At 33.2% G+C, this 25,397-nt stretch overlaps 2 protein-coding genes across 2 annotated transcripts; one reads left to right on the forward strand and one right to left on the reverse strand.

The window, feature by feature from the left end:
• Window positions 1-1,260: 1,260 nt before the first annotated feature.
• LOC112018411 (uncharacterized mitochondrial protein AtMg00810-like) lies at window positions 1,261-11,675 on the forward strand. The gene is made up of 4 exons (XM_065762720.1): window positions 1,261-1,417; window positions 1,517-1,635; window positions 1,719-2,432; window positions 11,502-11,675. Exons 1-4 carry the CDS (start codon window positions 1,261-1,263, stop codon window positions 11,673-11,675), a joined length of 1,164 nt encoding a protein of 387 aa, XP_065618792.1.
• Window positions 11,676-15,960: 4,285 nt separating this feature from the next.
• On the reverse strand, window positions 15,961-16,632 carry LOC112019952 (zinc finger protein 7). Its single transcript, XM_024052512.2, has one exon. The coding sequence runs from the start codon at window positions 16,630-16,632 to the stop codon at window positions 15,961-15,963; it is 672 nt and encodes a 223-aa protein (XP_023908280.2).
• Between the last annotated feature and the right edge of the window lie 8,765 nt (window positions 16,633-25,397).

The raw sequence follows: 25,397 nt of genomic DNA on the forward strand, positions 1-25,397 counted from the left end.
TTGATGTTGTTTGTACTTTTAATAAAGATTGTGAGATTTATCCACTTACAAAGCACAAAAGATTGTCTTTTCCTTTTTTAAATCACATCCTTTTGATATTGTGCATTGTGATATTTGGGGTCCATATTCAATCCTTATTGTTGATGGCCATAAATACTTCCTTATTATTGTTAATGATTGTACTAAGTCAACTTAGGTTTATCTCATGAAGTCCAAGTCTGATACTAGGCCTCTTTTACAATCCTTTTATTTCATGACCAAAACTCAGGTCAACAAATCTATTAAAGTTATTAGAACAGATAATGGTATTGAGTTTCAAATGACTGATTTCTTCAAGAGTTATGGTATCATACACCAAAATAGTTGTGTTGCCACTTCACAACAAAATTCTGTTGTGGAGAGGAAACATCAACATATTTTGTGTGTTGCAAGGGCTTTGAGAATTCAGTCTAATATCCCTATTGTCTATTGGGACGACTGTATTCTCACTGCAGTGCATCTCATTAATAGGCTTCCATCCCCTCTTCTTCATCATAAAACCCCTTTTGAGCTACTTTTTTGTAAGATCCCTAATTATCATTCTCTTAGGGTGTTTGGTTGTCTAGTTGTCTATGTTTTGCATCCACATTGGCTCATAACAGGTCTAAATTTGATCCTAGAGCCATCAAATGTGTTTTATTGGGTTATCCTTTTGCTGTTAAAGGTTACAAATTACTTGATTTACATTCTAAAAGGATTTTTGTTTTAAGGGATGTTACTTTTCATGAGTCAATTTTTCCCTTTTACTCTATTCCATCTTCAACTTTGTCTTCTCCCTCTGATCCTCTATCTCAGATTTGTACTCCCAATGCCCCACCTTTACCTATTGATGATCCTATTCCACATTCTAAGGTCCATTCTCATAATGTTAGTCCAGAATCTCACATCCTTGAAGATCATTTTTCTGATCTTTCAGAAGATTTGTCCATATACTTACCTAATGACATTGTTGATGATGCTATTTTACAACTTGATCCTATTCCTTCAGCCTTACCTACTGCTTCTATTCTCTCTCTTAGAAGGTCTACTAGGGTGTCTAAACCTCCTCCATATCTTCAATCCTATTAGTGCAATACAGTTTCTACTAGATATCCCATTTCTAATTTTGTTTCTTCCCAACATTTGTCACCTGGCTATTCTCACTTTTGCAATAGCATTTCTACCCTTAAGGAACCTTAATTCTATCATCAAACTGTTGGTGATCCTAACTGGGAAGCTGCTATGGCTGCTGAAATTGATGCATTGGAACAAAATCATACCTGGTCTGTGGTTCCTTTGCCACCACCTAAGAGGGTTGTTGGCTGTAAGTGGGTATTTAGAATTAAATACAAAGCTGATGGTAGCATAGAGAGGTACAAGGCACGGCTGGTTGCCAAAGGTTATACCTAACAAGAGGGTTTGGACTACACTGAGACCTTCTCCCCTGTGGCTAAAATGGTCACTATTAAGCTGTTTTTGGCATTGGCTATTATGTAAGGTTGGGTTCTTCACCAATTAGATGTTAATAATGCTTTTCTAAATGGTGATCTTCATGAAGAAGCCTACATGTCTCTTCCTCTTGGTTTGCACAGTAAGGGGGAGTCCAAAGGGAAATTGGTTTGCAAGTTGCATAAATCATTGTATGGCCTTAAGCAAGCTTCAAGGCAATGGTTTTCAAAGTTTTCAAACACTTATTGTAGCATGGTTTTGTTCAATCCAAAGCTGATTATTCTTTATTCATTAAGAAGGATGGCAAATTGTTCATTGCTCTTCTAGTTTATGTTGATGATATTCTCATTGGTAGCAATGATCCTAAAGCTGTAGAAGATCTTAAGGTGTATCTAGACAAGCATTTCAAACTAAAGGATTTGGGTAGTTTGAAGTATTTTCTAGGTTTGGAGGTTGCAAGATCACAAAAGGGCATTTCTTTGTGTCAAAGAAAATATGCTCTTGAGATTGTTCATGATGCTGGAATGCTTGGTTGTAAACTAGCTAGAACTTCCATGGAAGCCAGTTTAAAGTTGAACAAAGATGATGGTGAGTTACTACATGATGCTGGAATGTATAGAAGGCTGATAGGTAGACTACTATTCTTAACAATCACTAGGCCAGACATTACTTACTCTATGCACAGGTTAAGTCAATACATGTCTAAGCTTAGAAAGCCTTATTTGAAGGTAGCATATAGAGTCATTCAGTACATTAAAGGCACGGCAGGTCAAGGGTCATTTTTTCCATCAGATACTTCACTACACCTAAAAGCTTTTACAAATGCAGATTGGGCAGCTTGCCTAGATTCCAGAAGGTCCATTACAGGTTTCTTTGTTTTCCTAGGTGACTCATTGGTCTCTTGGAAGTCTAAGAAACAAAATACAGTCTCTAGATCTACTGCAGAGGCTGAGTACAGATCAATGGTTATGGCTGTGTGTGAAGTGACATGGATTTTGTACTTGTTGAAAGATCTAAATATATAACATGATAAGGCTGCTTTGTTATTCAGTGACAGTAAGGTAGCAATCCACATAGGGTCTAACCCTGTGTTTCATGAGCACACAAAACATATTGAAATAGATTGTCATATTGTGAGAGACAAGGTGCAAGATGGAGTTATAAGGTTGATGAATATTAAGAGTCATTCTCAATTGGCAGATTTATTGACAAAAGCCTTGAATCTTAGTCAGTTTACAGTCTTGATTGGCAAGATGGGAATCCTAAATATTCATTCCAATGGTGTCCATCTTGAGGAGGAGTGTCAAAGATTGCAGCAACAGTAACAGTTAGATTTAGAGCAGGAGTCAAACTTAGAACACAAAGGCAACGACTTGTAGTTTGTGTAATTCACTGTGTATAAACTGTAGGTAGTTTTAGCTCTATTTGTATATAGCCTTTTAGTGTTGCACGTGAGAGAGCTTGTGAGTTTTTAGTTTAGTGTTAAGTGAGTTCTGTTAATCTGTTGATTTGTTAAGTTAGTTACTGATGCTCTGTTTTGTATAAAAAGAGCACAGCAGTGTAAATCATTCATTAAGTGAATAAGTTTTTCATTTCAACAAACTGTTATACAATACAAGCCATGTGGAAATTATTTAATAAACACAAGCAGAAGGGTTAAATAGAGTCAATCTCTTTAGCCTCCCAACTCACGTTCCAAACCAAAATTTTTTTTAAAAAAAAATCACAGCTGACAGCACCACCATCAAAATATCTAGCCACCATCGGATTCTACCACCAAAGTCACTGCTAGAGAAGATGACAAGGATGAATCTCCTCAACCACCAACTCCTATTTCGGTACATGCAAAACAAATCACTGGACTACCACCCACGGTGGTGCGTAACAAAATTCTCTGCCCCCTACAACATTACAAAACCAACGCCAGTGCTGGTGACGAGAAAATTCTTAGCCCTTACCCATGATTGTCTTCTTGGCCAAAAACCCATCAACCTAAAAATAAAAATAAAAATAAAATAAAAAATAAAAACACAAAATTCCAAAGCAAAGGAGCCCATCACTTAACATGTTTTATACATCATAGAAAGCAAAGGAACCTACAAATTCCTTAAGTCCAAATCTATAATGGATTTGGTTTTCATTTCCGTGTAAGAAACAATCTCACATGGGTTTTGTGTGAGGGAATAAAAAAAATTAGAGGAATGGCTTGATCATTGAGGCTTGCAAGCTCTGTTCTTTGCTGTGATATCACCCTCTTGATCTTCTCCAATAGTGGTTTTAGTGGTGGAATCTTGTGTTGGCTGGGTATTTTGACTGTGGTGCTTTTTTTTTTTTCCTTGTTTGGGTTTGGAATGTGAGTTAAGATTGAGGAGATTGACTCCATTTAACTCTTTCGTTTGTGTTTAATAAATAATACGTGGCTTGATTTATTTGATAGAGTATAGAGTGGAGCATATAAGTTGGGACAGAATATTTGGATTTGTTTGTGTTAGGTTTTAAGTATTTTTCAATAAAATTAAACCTTTTTTGGTTGAAAAATGCCCAACCTAACCATTAAGATTGAGTTGGGTCAAGACTTTTTTTTTTTTTTTTTTTTTGGGGGATATAGTAAAAAAGTTGGAAGTTCAATAACCATTAAGATTGAGGTGGGTCAGGACTTTTTTTTTTTTTTTTTTTGGGTATAGTAAAAAAGTTGGAAGTTCTTACATCAATTTACAAAATATCATAAATGATTCCAATTAATTTGTATAATTTAGCCTAATATTCCTACATCAAAAACATAAGTCACAAAATAATCAAATAAATCAAACCAATAAGTTTAAACTAAGTCTCAAAACTCAAAATAAATTAAATTAAAAATTCTTTAAAAATAATTTTTTGAAATTATTAAAATAGTGTGGGGTTGGATCGAGTTACAAGGATTAGAACTTTTGCCACTTGAACCCAACCAAACCCCAAGTTTCAAAAACAAGATAATAATAAATAAATAAATAAAAACAAACCAACCAACGATAAACTAAGCTAAGGCATCATGTTGAGATTGGTTAAATTCATTAGGTTGGTGGGTTAATACAAACCCTAAATTATTGGTTCTAAGAAGTTATTGACACGACATTTACTAGGACATATACCTCAAATCCAACCACTCCTATACATCTATACAAACTTGTAAAATAAAAGCTTGGAAAGATTGCCTATACTTCACTCCTATATTTCCTATACTCGAAAAGTACAAAAAAGAGGGACTATACTCAAAAAGTATATAAGAGGGGGAGAGAGTCTACCGTGGAAGAAATTTTGGGAAGATTACTTCTATGGGGTACATCAAAACAATTACTTTCAATGAGCAATGATACTTTTTGTTAGCCTCAGAAAAGGAATGGGATAAGATGGAGAAGATAACAAGGGTGTTGAAACCGTTATATGATATCACTAAGCTCTTCTAAGGGAATTACTATCCCACAGCCAACTTGTATTTTCATTGTGTGTGGAGAATTCAATTGGAAAATCATGATATGATCATTAGAGCAATGGAAAAAGAAATGAAAGCAAAATTTGATAAATATTGTGGAGTGTTACAATGTCATGCTATTCTTTGCTGTCATTTTGGATCCTCAATATAAGTTGCAATGTGTAGAGTTTGTTATGGCAAGTTGTATGGGTATGCAGCAATATCAATGGCATTGGGCTTTGTGATAAATTATATGTCACCTTTGAGGAGCAGTCGTGGTCTACTACTAGTACTAGTAATATCAATGATATGGTTGAAACATCATCTAGTAGTGGTGGTGTGCACAGTCGTGATGATAACAATGATGATTTCTCCAGTTTTGATACATTTATGAGTCGTCTGATTGGTTAAGATTCAAACAAGTTACAATTTATACTTGGAAGAAACTCAACTTGACTATAGGAGGCATAAGGATTTGGATGTTTTAGGGTTTGCCTCAGAGTCTGCATTTAGTATTGATGACTGCGTTTTTGATAAGTTTTGCAATTCTCTTTTGCCGCAAATTGCAGAAACCTTGTTATGTGCTCGCGATTGGTTATATGGAATACCTAGTATATCGTAATTTTTAATCCTCTATGGAAGTATACATTAATCTTTTTGGCGAAAATACAATTTTGGTCCCTGTTGTCAACTCACTAATAAAAAAGTCCTACCTGAAAATGGAGTGCACTGTTGGCATGGTGAATGCTAAAGTGGCTAATAAAATGATAATAATGGATTTTATTTTATTGAAAAAAAAATTCCACATCAGCATTTAAATAAATTTTAAAAATTACAAAAATTTAAAAACAAAATTCTGAATTTCAAATTTTTTAAAATTGAATTATTCTAATTTTTTAAATCTAATTAAAGTAACTTAAAAAAAAAAAAAAAAAATCCTTCTGAGTTTATCTAATCTGCCCCATCTGATAAATTTTAAAAATTAAAAAAATTTAAAAACAAAATTCTAAATTTCAATTTTTTTAAAATTTAATTTTTTTAATTTTTTTAAGCTAATTAAAGTAACTTAAAAAAAAAAAAATTCCTTCTGAGTTCATCTAATCTGCCCCATTTGGGAAATCTTTTTCTTTTGGTTTCATTTGGTATCTCCCTCTCTCTCTTCCTCCAACCCTCCTTCCATAAACAATCTCTTCAAGCTGTGTCAAACCACTAGAAAGTCACAATTCATCAAGGAGCGCCTTCTTTAATAGGTTTCGGTTTTCAAGGTTTGATTTTTGGTGGGTGTATTTGGATTCCTAGATCTGTGATTTTGGTTTGTAGAGTTTAATTAATAATGGGGTTTTAATAGGTGGTTGTTTGGGTGATTTCGGTTGTGGGTCTTCAAAATTATTTGAATGATGGTGCCATTGACTCCACCGCAACACCGCCACCATGACGAAGCCACATCTCTACCTCTCCTCCGTTCTGTTATCTCGATAATTTTGATAGGTATGTGGGAAATAGATAGTTTTGGATCTACTCTCACTCACTTTGATCTGGATTCGTTTAGATCTTGTTGTCCTATTTAGATTTTTTATTCATATCCGTGTTGTGAGTTGATGATGCTATTGGTGGGTCTAAGGTTGATTTGAAAGTTTTTAGCTCAGGATTATTGTGAGTTTGATGTTAAGGCTTTGCTAGTTGCTGGGAAATTGATGAAGGAATTTGTTTGGTTAAAATTTTGTGTATTTGGTTGAAAATCTATGTCATGAGAAATATTGTATTAGGATAATAATTTTTGGTTGAATGTATAATTGATTTTTTTGGAAGACTTTGTGTACAAAATTTTGGAATATTCTGGGTTTCTATTCTTTTGTTCTTGTGATTGAATATTCTAAGTTTGTTGTTCTTGTGTGTCCATGATCGAGATGAACACAGATCTTAATAAATGTGTTTTTTGGTTTCTTTTTTTTTTATTACAAATTACAATTGATAAATATTTTTTTAAATTTGTAAACTTATGTGGAGCTAACGTGGCATTTTTTGAAAATCAAATAAATTTTATATTATTATTTTATTAGCCAAGTCAGCATTTATTGTGCAAATAGTACATTCCGTTTGCCAGGTGGAATTTTTCTGTTAATGGATTAACGGCAGAGACCAAAATGGATGTGATTTTCTCTTTTCAGAGATTAAGGTAGGCGCAAAATCAAGTTAGGTATGAAAATGAGAATAGGCCCAAAATATAGGGGTCAAAAGTACATTTTCGCCTTTTTTTTTTTTCAATGTACTATACTTAATTTCCTTTTCAGACAAAATATAGGGGTCAAAAGTACATTTTCGCCTTTTTTTTTTTTCAATGTACTATACTTAATTTCCTTTTCAGCTATACATGATTCTGAGGAAGAAAGCCTCGGACTTTGGCAACTTGTGCATATCTCATCAATCTAGATCATTTATTGATGAGGATTAGGTAAATAAATTTTACAAGGATTTTGGAAAAGGTGCACCATTTTTGGTCCTATATACTACTGTTTGCTCACAATGTTTATTTGTTTCTCTCTACCCAAAATAAGTGCATGTACCTTATTTGTCTTTTAGCAATGCTCTCATTTACCACTACTAGTATCTTTAGATTTTGGTACCCCAAATTTTTCTTCTGAAAACTCTTAACTTATGCCTCATTTTATTATAAAAAGACCCAAAAATATTAGAGAAATAAAAAATCTTTGTATCATTAATTAAAAAAAAAAATTAAACATTCATTTATTAGATAGTTGAGATCTACCAATCACATTGATTACCACATCATATAACATTCATTGTCATATCAATTTATGTATTTTATGTAATAAAGTTTGTTGTAACTTTAGCATTATTCAAGGTGGTATAATAACATGTGTGTGTGTGTGTGTGTGTGTGTGTGTGTTTTTAAGGGCTATTTACTATTTTTCTCACCTTAAAAAAGGTATACAAAATCTTATACAAACAAAAAATCAACCCAATTGAAAATTATACACTTTTGGGGAAAAACTTTGTTTTGATACTTTAAGCCAATAATCTATAGATTCTATACAATAGATTGTCGACATTACCCACCTAATTTTTTGCATGGCTACACACCAATCACCAAAATCAAAATTTATTACAATGTATTAGCTTGTCTTAGATAAAATAAACCCCTATTCTAACAAAATAATAATTTTTTGTCATTATAAAATTTATTCTTGAACCATCATAGTTGATTCTCTATTTAAAATTTAATTTAAGTTGGTTAATATTGATTCATAATTTTTTTTATTATTATTCATCAAAGTAACCTTGATTTGGTTATTATTCATAATTTATTCTTGTGTGTGTGTGTGTATATATATATATATACAGTTGGAAGCCTAATCTAAGTGCATATGTGTGTGAAACTCCGTTCTAAAGACTTGAACCTCAGCCCTTGCCTCCCACACCTCATAAGCATTTATACTTGTGGAGTGGCCACCGCACCAAGGGTGCACAATGGTAGGCTCCCAACTATATTAAGTTGGCCCTAATTGGTCTTTTTTATCTCTTAATTAATTTTAACCTTAAATTTGGTTTTGTTGTTCTTAATTTAAAAAAAAAAATCCAATGTCTACAACTCCCAAAAAAAAAAAATTTAATTAAATTTGGTTTTGTTGTTCTTAATTTAAAAAAATCCAATGTCTACAACTCTGAAAAAAAAAAAAAAAAAAAAAAAATTAACATGGTTACATATTTTGAAAATCTAATAGTTAGATTGCATGTTCTTTATATCCTTGACAAATATTTCAAATTATTTTTTATGCATAATTTTATGCCATAAAAACTTGAAATTTAAACAATTATTTGATGCCACAACTATTGATATGTAATCTTCTGGAAATTTTGTAAGTATGAAGGATATAAGGAAAAAAAAAATGAAATCCAATAATGGATTTGTTAAAATTCACAACCAATAAAAAAATATTAAGTGAAATTGTAGCCATTAGCTACAACCAAGTTATTAGCTTCTAAAAGTTTAGAACAATTGGTAAATCGTGAACACAAATTTGTCTAGATATAGATCTTAGAGTCTATAGGTACTATTAGACAATGCTCAAGTTGATTCAAGTCAAGATTCAAGAACAAGTAAGCTGCGGAAAGAAAATTTCAAAATCTACCTGGTTTGATCGATCGAAGAACAGGCTCAACCATTCGAAATACGGCTCTGTAGAATTTTATGTTCAGCCTAACAGCAGTTCAAGCCCAAAAAGGATTAGGATTTCAGATCTATTTCTCCTAGTATATAGAGGAAAGCCTATTTAAAAACATGTTTAGGGAGAGAGAAGAATGTGCATCTTTTGTAGATCTAAAGTTTTGTACCCAAAAAGCTCTCTCATGTCTTCTACTGGTGTTATTCCTTAAAGAATCTTAAGATCTGGTATTGTAGAAGTTGCTATCTTCTCTAGTCATCAAAGGTGCTGATGATCTAAACCTTCAAGGGTGGTCTTGGAGTCACAAACAGGAGAGTTTGTGTTTTTTTATCACAAGTGTGGGTGCTTGTATTGCAAAGGCTTAATAGAGAAGGAGTCCGTAAATTCGGAGCTTGCACATGGTCGTGTCAGTAAGTTCTACATGGGATAGCAATAAGATGTTAGTGATCTAAGTCTTATTGTAAACTTCGATTCCCTATAGTGGATTTGCTTTTTACCTTGATGATAGCTAAGTTAAATCCTCCCCAGATTTTTTACCAGTTTGGTTTTCCTGGGTAATCATATCATTGTGTTTTTTATATTTCAGCTGCTTTACATATATGATTTATGTTTGTTCGACCTAGATCTAAATAATTTATCTAAGTAATCACTTGGCTAAATAATTAGGTTAAACAAATTTGGTTTTCAAGGGTTTAAAAACCTAACACAAGGTTGTAGCCAAACTTTGTCCGTAGAAAATTAGAGCTTAATCACTTTCATACTAAAACTACAAATTAGCTCAACGTAAGTAAACCAAATTTAATATTGCTAGCTAACACATATATGAACTATAACAAATAGGAATCAATATAAAATGCGAAAAAGAAACCAAACTGAAGCTACACACTAAGAAGTGTTTAGAAAGAGGAAAACCCAAGCATAAAGGCAGCAAAACCTCTTTCTCGACCACACTATCGAACAATTTGCAATAAAATAATTAGTTGCAATATATGTAAGACTATGAAACCTCCACACTCATATCCCTCCATGTACTTGAGTCTTTCAAGCTCTAACTTACAACTGGTTTCACAGAACCATTTCTTCATCTAGATGATCAGAGACACCACAGTTAAGCCACCAACAGAGAGCTACCAATAAATTTGGCCTTGTAATTACCCTTATTGTTTCTATCATTTAACACGAACTCACAAAACACTGAAGATGGTGAATGGGGAGAGGATAATAAATATTTCTTTCTAGTATGTGAGAATAAAGAGGTTGAGAGTACTTTTTTAGCTCTTTGGGAAAGGTCTCTTTCTCTCTCCAAGATAAATGAGATGAAATGAGATCTCTGAGTGTATATAATTAGATCCCACTATCTAGTCACAAGTCACAACGACCATGCACAAGGAGTGAATGGTGGACCATTGATAAAGGTTGAAAAGACAGATCATGATAAAAGATAATAATCTATCTACATGCCATGCGGTAGGTCACGATAGTCACACCCGTACAACCCTTCATATTCCACATGTCGCTCACGAACTGGTAGATCGCAAGAGCAGCTTCGCCCATAGTTTGACCAAGCTAAAGTACTTTCTGCCAAATACAATTTTGCCCAAAAAACACATTAAAATGAGAGAAAAAAAAAATAACATAAATTGCGTTTAGATACTGTTATTTTTTTGAAAAATTGAAAATTGAAAATAATAAAAAAAATATTTTTGATTACTGTTCACTCCACTAGACACTATACATTTGCCAATTTGCACTATTCATAAAAAGCGCTAGTATTAAAAAAAAAATAAAATAAAAAAACCGCCAGACGCAGGAGTATCCAAATGTATACAAAGCTTTGTAATTAAGCCAATAAAAATATAGACTTAACAGTTCAATTTAATGAATCGTATTTTGTCATTCCTGTCTACAGAAATTAAATCTTCTTTTCAATGTTGTGATGAAAACAAATAAAAACTCAATTTTGTTGTCAACGGTTTAAGTCACTAAGAACATTAGTATTGCATGTGATAGTAGTAAAAGTTTGTGTATTATATTTCTGGTGGAATATTCATGTGTGTTTGTAACTGTGAACAGAATAGTTCTATTAGCACCTGTTTTTATTCATGGGTATGAAACCAATGAATCATAGAACTCTTGTTAGCCACAGATAAGGGTGTCAAATGGGTGGGTTTGGGTAAATTTAAGGTGGGCATAATTGGGTTAGGTATATAAAACTCATTTACCTATTAAAACCTATTTAACTAATTGCTTCTAACCCAAATCCAATCCAACCTAATTATTATGGGTAAACCCCAACCACCCAATTATTGTTTCATGAAGAAAAAAGAAACTCATTTAATTAATTGCTCCACTACAAGGGATCATCGTTTCACCACGTGATCCCTGGGTTCATGTGCCAGGGAGGTGACTTCACCGCCGGAAACGGCACAGGAGGCGAGTCGATCTACGACGCCAAGTTCGCCGACGAGAACTTTATGGAGAAGCACACTGGCCCCAAAGTCCTCTCCATGGCCAATGCTGGTCTCGGAACCAACGGATCTCAATTCTTCATCTGCACCGCCAAGACCGAGTGACTCGACAAAAAACACATCATATTCGGCCAGATCATCGAGGGCATGGACCCTGAAATGTTTGAGGGCTGGGTTTCTTTTTTCTTTTCATTTTTTTTTTTTTTTTTTAGGGGAAGTGTTGAATTTGGGTATATTGTTTTTGTGTTAAATGGGATTCAATGGTTTTTTAGTTAAAACCCAATAATCATTGGGTCTAATTGGTTTGATGCCCATTTAACTCAACTAATAATTTGGTGGGTTTGGGTTCAATTAGAATGAATGAGTTTGGGCTTACTTTGTCACCCCTAGCCACGGACAAGAGTTGGGTTTTTGATATACAATAACTTTCTTTTTTGATAAAGATAAAGTTGATGTGCAACAACTTGAGAATCTAAAAGTCATTACTACTACTCATTTGTATTTGATGCTTTTTCTATTTATCTTACTTCAATAAAGCACTTCATACGGTTTTGGTTTTTTCTTTTTCTTTTTTCTTTTTTTAATAACAGCTGTGTGGCTTGTGGGCTCGGCTACTTTTCATGGTTTCGTAACCATGAACATACCAAAATAAAAGGAGAAACAAACTGCAGAGATGCAATTAGCAGGGCAGAACAGTTAGCTTTCGTGATTTGAGAATTGAGAATAGATGTTTATCTATATATATGTTGGGCTCCATGGGAGCTATTCTTTTGACATTTGGATGCTTTGAACTTTTTAGCTGCTGCGAATTAAACTGAGTTTACATTAATTAGTTGCTTGTGTTATCCTCTCCGTGTGATGATGTAAATTTCTTTGTTGATTTTATTTTGATGCATAAGTACTACTTGTCACATTTATTCTCTATATTATGGTATATTCACAGCTGCTTATTTTAACTTTTTAAGTTATTGGTGGGTTGTATGAGTTCTCTTGCGTAATTTAAGAATGACACCGTTAGTTGGCAGCCCAATAAAATTCTCGGCAAACAAGTCCAGTCTTAAAACAGCCCAAATAATCATTTAAGAATCAAAGAAAAAGGGCTGGGTTTTAGAAAACAACATCGGCCTTGTAAAAGGAGACTAAGAAGTGGGCTTGGTTCCAAACCCACAGCTAGTCAAAGAAGCCTATGTTGGGACCCACAGGTTCAGGTATGGGAGGACCTTTGCCTTAAACTTTCATGTATAAGTAATTGCAAAAGATAACTCAAAAAAAAAAAAAAGAAAAAAAAAAAGAAAAAGGATGGAGCCATCAATTGACGTTCCATTACAAAAAAAAAAAAAAAAAAAAAAAAGAGACTGTATTTTGACATTCAATTTGGAAATTATAACAAAAAGTGAAAGTACCATAAGTAGACAAATGGACTAATTGAAGCTTAAAACAAAGGAAGTTTCCTAAAAATGGCGTAGGTCATGACCGTAAGGTGATGACTTTTAATCATGGTTTTCAGACTCATACTGTTCATTAAATCGTAAAAATGAGAGGTTCAAAGTTTTTAAGGTCGAATAAAGGTTGAACCGAGGTCAAATAGTGATGACGTCATAATTAATTTAATAATTATTTAAATATAAATAAATATATTAAATTAGTATAACTTAAATTAAATGACTCAATTAAATATAGAAATCTATCTTTCAAATGTATTTTTTCATATCATAACTTTCATAGTTATGTTACAAAACCATGCTTAAGTTATTATGCAACTTAATATGTAACTTAAGTTATTAAGGACAGGCTCACCTCCCGTTCAATACCCTCCTGTTTTCTCCATTTTTTAAATAGATGAAGGACACATGTAAGTGAAGCAATCCAAAGGCCAAAAAAAAAAAAAAACTCACAAAGCAACTTTTCTTTCATTCTCTCTCCATTATTCGCTCTTCGTCTCTCTCTATCTCTCAACTCTCTCTAGAACTCCAGAACTGAGCATCAAAGGTGTTTATCTTTCTCATTAAATTGTGACTTGCTCCTTCCTTCATCTTCTACACAAAGACAAATTCCCTTTTGTTTGAATCTTATATTCAATTTTTTGGGCTTCTGGGCATCATTACTTACAATGGAACCCCTTCATCTGTAAGAATTTTTATTTTATTTTTTTTCATTTTTAGGTGAGTTTAAGCCAAGCTTTTGTATTTTCTTGAAACCTAAAACAACTATAGACTGGGATTTACCTGCTTTGGTGTTCTTGTGGAACCATTTATGATTGAGTGGTGAGGTTTGGGTTCAATTTCCTTTCCTTGATCTTGTTGGAGATCCCATGGAATATTTCATCCAATGTCCCAATTTCACCCTTTCCTCTTTGGCAAGCACTGATCTTCTCAAGTAAGGTTTGATGCTTAACTCTGAATAGAGCTAGACGAAGAGTGTAATGGAGATAGTTGATTTTTTCAGTAATTGCTATAGTACTGGAGATTTGTGCACTGCTTTGTGGATTTCTACCATCTAATGAAGGAAGGAACAAGACAATTTACTAAGAAATACTCAGTTCTGGAGTTCTAGAGAGAGTAAGTGTATGTTGCTTTGTGGGTTCTTTTTTAGCCTTTGGATTGCTTCACTTACACGTGTCTTTCATCTATTTAAAAAATGGAGAAAACAGGAGGGTATTGAACGGGAGGTGAGCCTGTCCCAAGTTATTATATCATAACTTTCAGTTAAGTTATGATATTTTTTCATTTTAACCCATTATTATATCTTGGATATTTTTTCCTAACCAGAGTCTCTTGTTTTGGTGGGCAGACAGGCCAATAAAGTAAATAAAGAAAAGTAAAGAATATTAATATAAAATGAAAGTGCTCAACTTCCAAGAATGCATTGGTAGCACCTCCTCCACCCAAAGTGCTTCAAAGTTGGCATTTTACAATTCAAAACTTTTCTTTACTTCTTTCTTTGAAAGTTTCAGATGCAGTTCTCAAGACCTCAAGTGAATTTCTATTCTTCTCTTCACTTGAGCATCCTCTGCCGTGTGCTTGTGAATTTCTGTTTTTTTCTTCCTTCTTCCTTTTTTTTTTTTTTTTTTTTTTTTTTTTGTCAACAACTTCTTTCATACTCAGGGTCATTTTCAGTCATGCCATTGCATACTCAAGGTCATTTTCATTAGGTATCAATCTTCTCATTACTATTCTTGCTTACAAGGTGTGAGAGTTCAGGTTCGGATCCTGGTAGTGGTAGCCGCATTTTTCTTTAATTTTTTCCTGTTCCATGACCAGTTGAACTGGCCTACAGTTCGTCCAGTTTTTCTAGTTGAACCTCGGTTTGTCCGGTTCTCTCAGAACTCATATATATCCGGTTCTTTATGCTTAAAAAAATAGATTTTAGTCCAGTTCTCGATTTTTTCGGTCGGACCGCCCAGTCCGGTCCGGATTTCAAAACCATGTTTTTAATCTCATGATACTTCCCTTCAATTCACCAAAATACATATGATTCTTTCCTTTTTCTCTAATGATTTCCACTAGAACTCTTCTATTTTCCAAATTTATTGCTTGTTGGCTTCTAACAGTTTCCATGTTCAGTTGATGCGTTTTGATGTTATATTTCTTAATTCCCTATCACATGTCATTTCTCTCCTCCTTATTGCTTTAGTTTAATTTTAGTTTGGATTAACATTTAGTTGTTTTTGAAGTAGGAATTTTAATTTTCATCAAAACACAATCTACTTGGCAATGTATTTAAATGTACCTACCAATTTTTTGAGTTATTTAGCGTTAAAAGGTCCTTATGGCTTAGATTTAATTTTAACTGTGGTTAATGAGAAATCTTAAATACACCAAAACAATATATTTGAAGATTTAGACAATTTAGTTGTATGAAAGAAAATTTAGGAAAACAAAACCCACTATAACACAAGTTCAATTAAAATGATTCCTCTTAAAAATAGAACAATCTTAACTGAACATACCCAAAATAATCAAATTAAAGAGTGAGAGTCTAAATGAATATAAATGAGTGATGTTTATATGCAATTAGGAAAGAGAAAAAAATGGGGACGTGACTTTATTTCTTCTAAAGAAAACTAATCCTAATATATTATTTTCAGCAAATTTCAAACAACAAAATATACATTAAACAACATTATTATGTAATGACATATTCATGAGAATCACGCAATGCAAAATTAAAAAAAAATGAACTGTTCTTTAAACTTTGAAAGAACTTATTCCAAATTTATTTAATTATATAATAAGATGACAAGCATGCATTTAATTACAGGAAATCAATGGTTAATTATTCATAATTCATTCACGTACGTACAACAATGCGAAATTAAAAACTACAAACATAAATCAAAGCTTAAGAGATAAGTCAAGCCCCATAGGATCATGCTGCTCATTCTTCAATTCTATACCCTTTTGCTGGTCCTCACAACCAGAAATACCCCCAAAGTATGAAACATGGCCCTTCTGTTGAAGCTTTTCATTCCATCAGAATAATCCTCCATCATCAGTAGGGGCATGGTGGATTGCAGGCTCTTAATACTTGGCATTGACTGCTTTTCAAATCTATAACCAGGTAGAGGATGGGGCCTAGGGTAAGTAGATTGATGATTCATTGAGTGCATATGCATCCCTAGATTTCCAGTGAATGAATGTTCAAGAGGAAGAGTTACCATGCCTAGATAGCTACTGTCTATGTGCCTTATAGAAGGCATATCCTCTATTCTTTTCAATTCTTTAGCCAAAGCTCTCTCATGTTTGTGACCATTTTGGTGGCCACCTAATGCTTGGGCACTAGGGAACATTTGGTTGCAAAATTTGCATGAGAAATGCCGCCTTTTCGCCTTTGTTTTGTGAACCCCGTTTGAAGATGCCATTGACAGTCTGGAAGGAGAGTTCACCTTGCTGTTAGAAAGCTTCAGGTCTGAAAGGTTATTTGCTTCTTTATATGTTATTTCAGCTTCTTTTTCAACCTCTCTTTCTTTGCCCTTGGCTTCAGCATCGTTGTGGGGAATTTGCTTAAATGTCGAGGTGCTTGATATGGCAGGATGACAAACGCAGTCACTTTTTGTTTCCATGACTAAACTTGGAGACAGCTACTAAACCTTCTGAGTCTGAAAGTGTACATGTCACAATTATGAAACATATATGGTGATAGATATAAATGGTTGGTTAAATTTAAATGGTAACTTATAGAAGAATTCTAAGTTTTTTTTTTTTTTTTTTTTTTTTTTCCTTGGATCAAGATAGAAATTCTGTTCTAACCTAATTTAAGTATATGGGTATGAATCTCTAACCAAGTGACTTGAACCTTACTCCACAAGAACTTATACTTGTAGAGTGACCATCATGCCAATGTTGCATGATGGATTGTGTTGTCGTCATCTCTCCAAGAGATATATATGATTAGAAATTGGGGAAATGATGACACCATGGTGAAAAGATGAGAGCATGAATTTTCAAATAAACTAAGATAAAATACTGCACCATGACATTCTTTATTAAACTGCGTTTATTTTAATGTAAAATATTTTCTTTTTCGGATGTTTTGGTCAATTTGAACCTCTTCAACACTCTAGCTAGATAGGCAGTGTAGTAATAAATCAATTCTTTTATGCCCAAAAATGAAAAAAACTAAGTCCATGATAATCTAAGAGTAATATTTTAAACCTCTCAGCACAACTCATTAGCATGAACTCAGGATTGTACTATACATGGTGACTTGTTTTAGTAACATGATGTCTGTCCTTGTAGTCTTGTAGGGTGCTAGAAGCCTAGAAGATAGGTATGTAACATTTCTTATTCTAACCTGGAATAACTTTAGAGGAAAATTGATGAAATAATAAGATCGAAACATTTTAAAATTTTCAAGGATCAAAATATAGTTGAACCAAAATTCGGAAGATAAGTCTATGTGAACCAAACCTTTTTTCTCTTGTGTGATGTTTACTCTGGTCAGTTACCAAACAAGTCGAATTGCTTCTGGTTCTTCCTTAGGGACCTTAAAGAGGTATAGTGTTTTTGTAGGTAGATCTTGTCTCTGTGTCTGTGAGAGTGATTTATGTGAAAGATATCAAGACCCAATATATATATATATATAGCGAAAACTTTTACTATATAGCGCATTTGTTGAGATTCTCTTCATTTAGACTTTCATCTCAGCAAATGTTGCATTAATGTCAAAGTAATAGTTCATTTAGATATGCCAATGGAGTAAATGCATATATTATTATCAATAACTGTGCATTAATTGTTTATGAGAATGAATTTATATGGTTTTTTTTTTTTCACAAATTTTAGTATATGAAAATTACTTTTATTTCAAATAATAATAATAATTCAAAATAGATATTTTTCCTTGTATTTTGTCACTTTGAAAACAATTGAGACAAAAATATTAAAAGGTCAAAGAAATTTTAATGGCATGTGCCATTTAAAAAAAAAATTTATTAAAAAAAATATACGTTGGAAGTAGTTGAAATAATTAAATATTTATGAATGCACTAATATCTATCTTAAAATTATATATCTCCTAACTCCTTTAAGTGATGTGCCATATATATGCGACACCAATATTGTGACAACCTAAATTTGTGCTACGTAATTAAAAGAAAAGTTATTAATAGAATAAAAGGCATTTATTTTCATGAATTAAATATTTATAACTAGTGATTAATTATTTATGTAAATGTAATTTTAAAATTATTTTTTTTAAATTTATGTTAGAAACAATTGATTTGAAATATATAATTCCTTTTTGAAAAAAAAAAAAAAAACTATATGTTTGAATCAGTCAAAATAATTAAATATTTTAAATTCACTAATATTAATATTAACATATTATATTTTCTAACTCTTTTAATGATGCGTGATATATATGTGAGAACAATAATGTACTAACCTTAATTTGTGCTACTTAATTTTTAAAAAGGTATTAATAGGATAGGATTAAAGTTTTCATTTTCATGTATTAATTATTTATAAGTAGTGCATTCATTATTTTTGTAAAATTAATCTTAAAATTATTGTGTAGATTTATATGAGAAAAATTGATTTGAAATATAACATTCCTTCTCAAATTTAGTTGTTTTTGTAACAATTATTACTAAGTCCAACAAAAGAAAATTTAGTAACACACAAACAAGAATGTAAAAAAAAAAAAAATAAATCATTGATGTGCCTAAGTTTGTGGAAATAAATCAATATTTGTCAACTCACTCAAGCAATAAATTCATATTCTTAGTTTTATTATTTTTAACAATGTTCATTTCATTTTTTTTTTAATGAAAAGTAATTTTTATTTTTGAAGCAAGTGTAATTCAATTGAGGCTTATTGTGTCTAATTATTATTATAACACGCAATAAATAAATTGTTTTCAGAATATTTTAAAGTACAATCCACATCGCACGGGACATGAGCTATTTCTAATAAAGTCTCCAGTCTAATATCTTAATTTCATTGTTCTAGGACATTATTGTAATGCAAGTAAATAAATAGGAAGTTTACATAGAAAAAACTTGTTTATGTGGGTTTTTGCTTTAAGACCTGTTTCACATAGACAGTTTACAATAATTTTGATAAGCATATGAAGGTAATACAAAAACAAACAAAAATAATAATAATTGAGACAATTTAAAGTCATGGGACGATGTGGCTAAAAGTTATGAATTAATCCGAAAAGTCACTAATTTCTCTTTTAAATGTGAGCAATTATCTCCTATAAAAATAAAAATAAAAGTGTATGCAATTATCACCTTAAATATAGTATTTAATACATCCATCAAAGTTGCATTATTTTTTCTGATCATTCTTTCGTACTCATTTTTCACATATTCCTCGCCACTATCTAGTAGAAAATGTAAAAAAATATAAATAAAAAATTAATTAAAATAATTATAATTAATTATAATTAAAATTAAAAATTAAAAGTACAGAAATAGAATTAATGTACAGTAGACTCTTTTTTCTTTAATTATTTTTATAATTTGATAGATATAACATTGGAGTAGAGATTTGAACCGTAAATGTCCACTAATAATAATAATAGTAATAATAATAATGATAGATTCAAAATATATACCTTTCATCATGTTTAGTTCACTTTGGAAACAATTGAACCAAGAAAATCAAAAGGTTAAAGAAAATTTGATGACTCGCATAATTAACACTTAAAAGTTATATAATATATATATATATAAAATATATATATATATATTTGAATTAGTCAAAATAATAATTAACACTTAAAAGTTATATAATATATATATATATTTGAATTATTCAAAATAATTATATATTTGTGAATTCACTAATATATTAATATTAACATTTTATATTTTCTTACCCCTTTTAAGTGATGTATGATATATATGTGAAACCAATAATGTAATAACCTAAATTTGTGCTACTTAATTTAAAAAGAAAGGTATTAATAGGATAAAAGCATTTATTTTCATGTATTAATTATTTATAAGTAGTGCATTCATTATTTATTTAAAATGAAATCTTAACATTAGATTTGTAAGATTTATATGAGAAAAAGTTGATTTGAAATGTAACATTCCTTCTCATTTTTTTTTTTTTTTTGGTTATAATTATTACAAAGTGCAACAAAAGAAAATTTAATAACACACAACCAAGAATGTAAACAAATAATTGATGCACCTAAATTAGTGGAAATAAATCAATATTTGTCAATTCAGTCAAGTAATAAATTCATATTCTTAATATTATTATTTTTAATTATTTTTTTTAAAAATGAAATGTAATTCAATTGAGGTTGATCTTCTCTAATTATTAGTATAACATGCAATAAAGAATTTTTTTTATAAAATATTTTAAAATACACTTCACATTGCACGAGGTATCGGCTAGTTCTAATAAAGGCTCAAGTCTAATATCTTAAGTCGATTGTACTAAGACATTCTTCTAATGCAAGTAAATAAATAGAAACTTTACATAGAAAGTTTACAACAATTTTGATAAGCATATAAAGTAAGTAATACAAACACAAACAAATAAAATAATTGAGACAATGTAAAGACATGGGACAAGCTAAAAGTTATGAATTAATCTAAAAAGTCATCAATTTCTCTTTTAAGTGTGTGCAATTATGAATCCAAATTTTCTGTCTCACTTTTCCTGCTTCACTCTATACTCCACTAATAAATACTTGTCACGCGTTCACCTAATTAATTAAATACTATCATTATTAACTTATTAATACTACAGTTATTAATTAATAGTAGTATTTAATTACTTAGGTAAACACATGGCAAGTATTTATTGGTGCAGTATAGAGTGGAGCAGGAAAAGTAGAACAGAAGATTTGGACTCGTGCAATTATCACCTTAAATATAGTATTTAATACATCCCTCAAAGTTACATTTTTTTTTAGGTAAAATATCATTTTCGTCCCTAAACTATCACAAAAGTTCGTTTTTCGTCCCTAAATTTTCAAAAGTTCTAATTTCGTCCCTAAACTATCACAAAAGTTCATTTTTCGTCCCTAAACTTTCAAAAGTTCTATTTTCGTCCCTAAACTTTTCCAAACGTATTGATTTTCGTCCCTCCCATATCAGCACTCAGTCAAGCCACGTCAGCACTCCATCAGAACTTTTTAAAGCTTAGAGACGAAAATAGAACTTTTGAAAGTTTAAGGACGAAAAACGAACTTTTGTGATAGTTTAGGGACGAAAAATGAACTTTTGTGATAGTTTAGGGACGAAAATGATATTTTACCCTTTTTTTTTTTTTTTTTTCATTCTCATTTTTCTCATCTTCTTCAAGATTGTCTAATAGAAAATGTAAAAATAACAATAAATAATAATAAATTAGTAATGAACTAGAATTAATGTATATATAGTAGACTCTTATTTTCTTTATTTATTTTTTTTTTAATTCAATAGGTACAAGAAGAGAGTGGTGATTTGAACTATAAATATCTATGTACGAGTTCCAGACACCAAGAGTTGTCAACCCATATTAATGTATAGTAAACTCTTACACTTCATTTGGAAGGTCATAATGGAATAGAAATGAATGGAATGAAATGAAGTAATCTTGTTTGGTTATTTTATAATAAAGGAATGGAAATTAGTGAAATATAAGTAACTCTGATTAAAAGTAACATAAAAATAGAATCATTTAATAACAATATTACTATTATACCCTTATTTTAAAATACATAACTGAATGTTTATTGGTATTTTGGGAGTTTTAGTACAAATTTCATTTAATCTAATTCAATTCTCTCCGATTGCTCCTAATAAACACTCAAACCATGATGTGCCTCATTCAGGTGCCATTTCCCTGCAGCTGCTACTATCACCTTCGCCGCACTAGTTAATGGGCTTCCCAAGGGTCTCTGCGTCCAGTACCTATTACTCCCTACCAAAAATATTGCAAATGTCATTGCCATTGCTAACAATCCAAACCCTGTTGCCCACCTAAAATTGTTCTGCAAAAGAAATCTGAGTTTTGTTTTGGAAATTTTTACTAGTCAGGTTCTAGGAGCTTTGTCCCTCACCTATCAGTGCAACTCATTCCAAGTGTGGTGGCAAAGTGAATAAGGTTATTGATTAGTTCAATGAGTGAGAAATATTGACTATAGAGTTTTCTTGAGTGTTGGTACTATAGTCATAGAGAACTATATAGTCTATTTTGGTATTCCATCATAGGTTGACTACATGAAAGCAATGAGACTATTTGGTAGTCAGGTGTGGCTATTGTGAAGTAAGTCCGTAATGTCTCCTTTGTATTCGTATTTTCCTATTTGATTATAGACATTATACTTTATAGTGAATTGTTTGTTTCGAACATTTCGCTTTATTGCTTTGTTTTTGTTCAAAATATAAAATTTGGCCTAAGTTGTATTAAAAAAAGAGCACAAAAACAAACAAACCTTGGGTGTTTCGTAATTTTTATTTTATTTTATCCGAAGCAAACCTTATCACATACATTTCATTTTTATTTGGGTTATTAAAAATTAAAAGATTTTGATTTTGGATTTTAGAATAATTCTTCGATGAGTATATGTGATAAGTAAAATTATAGCACGCAAAGTGCCTCGGGTTTAGCCCGTCAACCTTGGTCGTGAAATAGATTCTACTGCTTAAGCTGACGAGGTAAACTATGAGAGAAGCTGAAGACCAAAATATAAGCTGGCGGACGAATGCTTGACGGGAAGAAAGTCACCTCACGCTGGAGGTAACACCATCAAGAAGCTGACGTCATTATGGCTAGAGAGAACAAGGAAAACTGACGATACTAAAATTGACGGTCTTAGGGGAACCTTGGCTTGATCACCATTCATGGGTATATAAAGAAATGGTTTGTACCCCACGTTTAATGTTAGTGTCCAACAAGGAAAGGATTCCGTAATATACGCTTATTAGGATTTCTATAAGGAAAGGATTTCTAGCCCAAGGAAGAGAGGGCCAACTCTCTACTACTATAAAAGCCTCAATACTCTCACAAATCAAGGTATGCATAATTACGTCCTCTCTAGCACTCTAGAGTTGTAAAAAGTTCTAACTTGACTTTCGAAGGGTATTTGGCCGGCATCACACCGGTGCTCTTTGTTAGGTCTTCTCTTTTCTTTGTGCAGGTGTCGTTTCGAGTGTGCGAGCATTCTGTGGCTCATTGGTGATATTTTCGGCAGCATCAGTTGGCGCCGTCTGTAGGAACAGGCTACTTAAGCTTGCGTAAGCCACACTATAGTTTCCCGGATAAAAGAGTTGCATGGTGCTCACCTACTCGATGGCAACCACAAACGATGTTCAAGAAGAGGAACCACCCTCGACCGCCCTCGAGAGACAAGTTTAAACTCTCGTCGTTGCCGTGGAACACCTCACAAAGCAAAACCATGACCTGGAGGAACAGCTGCGACAAAAGAATGCACCACCGAATAACCAGAGAGATGATCAAGAGGGAACCAGCGCTAAGAGAAGAAACCAGGAAAGAACCGAAGGCAGTAATGTTCCAAACCAGCAAGAATGACAGGAGACCAGTCGTCCCTTCGGTTTTGACGCGGCCCCTCCTTACATGGCCGCAGAGATGCAATTAATGAAGGAAAGGATAGATCTTATAATGAATGCCCTTAAGGGACAGGTTTCTAGCGACCTCGATGATTTGGTTCACCGAACCGATTCGCCGTTCACTACCTCTGTCAACTCCTTCCCCCTGCCCCAGAAGTTTCGCATGCCGCAAATTGAGAGCTACGATAGAACCAATGACCCCCTTGATCACTTAGAGACCTTCAAGACCTTGATGCATCTTCAAGGAGTAACGGACGAGATCATGTGTAGGGCCTTCCCTACGAAGCTGAAGGGCCTTGCTATAATTTGGTTTAGTCGGCTTACGCCTAACTCCATCAGCACCTTTAAAGAGTTGAGTGCCTAATTCACTTCGCACTTTATTATAGGGTATCGGTACAAGAAGTCTACCACATGCCTAATGAGTATCAAACAACGGGAGGATGAAACGTTGAGATCTTACATAGCCCGCTTTAATAAGGAAGCACTCTCGATTGACGAGGCTGACGACAAAATACTCGTGGCAGCTTTTACGAATGGTCTAAAGAAGGGTAAATTCTTATTTTCACTATATAAGAATGATCCGAAAACTATGTCGGACGTGCTTTACAGGGCCACCAAGTACATGAACGCCAAAAATGCTCTATTAGCTCGTAAAGATAGACCTAAGAAGAGAGAAAGGCAGGAAGATACCTGACAGGAAAGAGGACGGAAGATGGCAAGAACTGGAGAACTGAGGGAGGATAGGCGGTCTAAGCCCTCTATGGGGAGATTCACAAACTTCACCCCACTAACCACTCCAATTGACCAAGTCCTTATGCAAATCAAGGACAATGGGGCATTAACTTTCCCTGGAAAGCTGAAGAGAGATCTCAACAAGCGGTCATGAGATAAATACTATTGCTTCCACCGCAACCATGGACATGATAAGGCAGACTGTTACGACTTGAAACAGCAAATTGAAGCCCTCATAAGGCAAGGGAAGTTACAGAAGTTCATTAGCAAGGAAAGGGCAGATTCACTACCTCAAGAGCAAGCCCCCCAACGAGACAACGAGCGACCGAGACAGCCCTTAGGAGAGATAAGGATGATTGTAGGAGGCACAGCCGCCAGCGGCCTATCGAAAAGGGCTCAAAAAACCTATCTTAGAATGATCTAGAACATTCAGCTCATCGGCGCCATTCCAAAAATGTCGCGAGTCAACAATCACCTCATCGGCTTTTCAGAAGAAGATGCCCAGCGCCTCCACCATCCGCATAACGATGCACTCATTTTTAACATCCAGGTAGGGGATTATAACATGTACCGGGTTTTAATGGACAACGGGAGCTCCGCAGATATCCTTTACTACCCCGCATTCCAACAGATACGAATCGGCAAAGAGCGACTAACCCCGACTAATGCACCACTCGTTGGGTTCGGCTAAACCAAAGTGTACCCCTTGGGCGCAGTCACATTACCAGTTACCATTGGAAACTACCCCCAACAAATCACTAGGGACGTTACGTTCCTTGTGGTCGACTGCTCCTCTGCTCACAATGCCATTATAGGACGACCTACCCTTAACTCCTGGAAGGTCGTAGCTTTGACCTATCACCTGATGATTAAGTTCCCCACTGAGTACGAAGTAGGAGAATTGCGAGGGGACCAGATAGCCACACACGAGTGCTACATTGCAATGTTGGAGATGGACGACCTGCAAACCATGAGCATAGAAGAACGAACGAGGGCAGAACCCATAGAGAAGCTCGAGGAAATAACCCTCAACGGCTCCAGGATAGACAGAATTACCAGGCTCAGTACTCTC

This window comes from Quercus suber, unplaced genomic scaffold (genome assembly GCF_002906115.3).
Source record: "Quercus suber isolate HL8 unplaced genomic scaffold, Cork oak 2.0 scaffold_471, whole genome shotgun sequence".
Lineage (NCBI taxonomy): Eukaryota > Viridiplantae > Streptophyta > Magnoliopsida > Fagales > Fagaceae > Quercus > Quercus suber.

Coding starts and splice junctions, on each gene's coding strand:
- LOC112018411 (XM_065762720.1), top strand. CDS start 1,261: ATGGCTGCTGAAATTGATGCATTGGAACAAAATCATACCTGGTCTGTG. Junction 1,418..1,516: donor GGCACGGCTGGTTGCCAAAG/GTTATACCTAAC, acceptor CTATTATGTAAG/GTTGGGTTCTTCACCAATTA. Junction 1,636..1,718: donor GGGAGTCCAAAGGGAAATTG/GTTTGCAAGTTG, acceptor CACTTATTGTAG/CATGGTTTTGTTCAATCCAA.
- LOC112019952 (XM_024052512.2), bottom strand. CDS start 16,632: ATGGAAACAAAAAGTGACTGCGTTTGTCATCCTGCCATATCAAGCACC.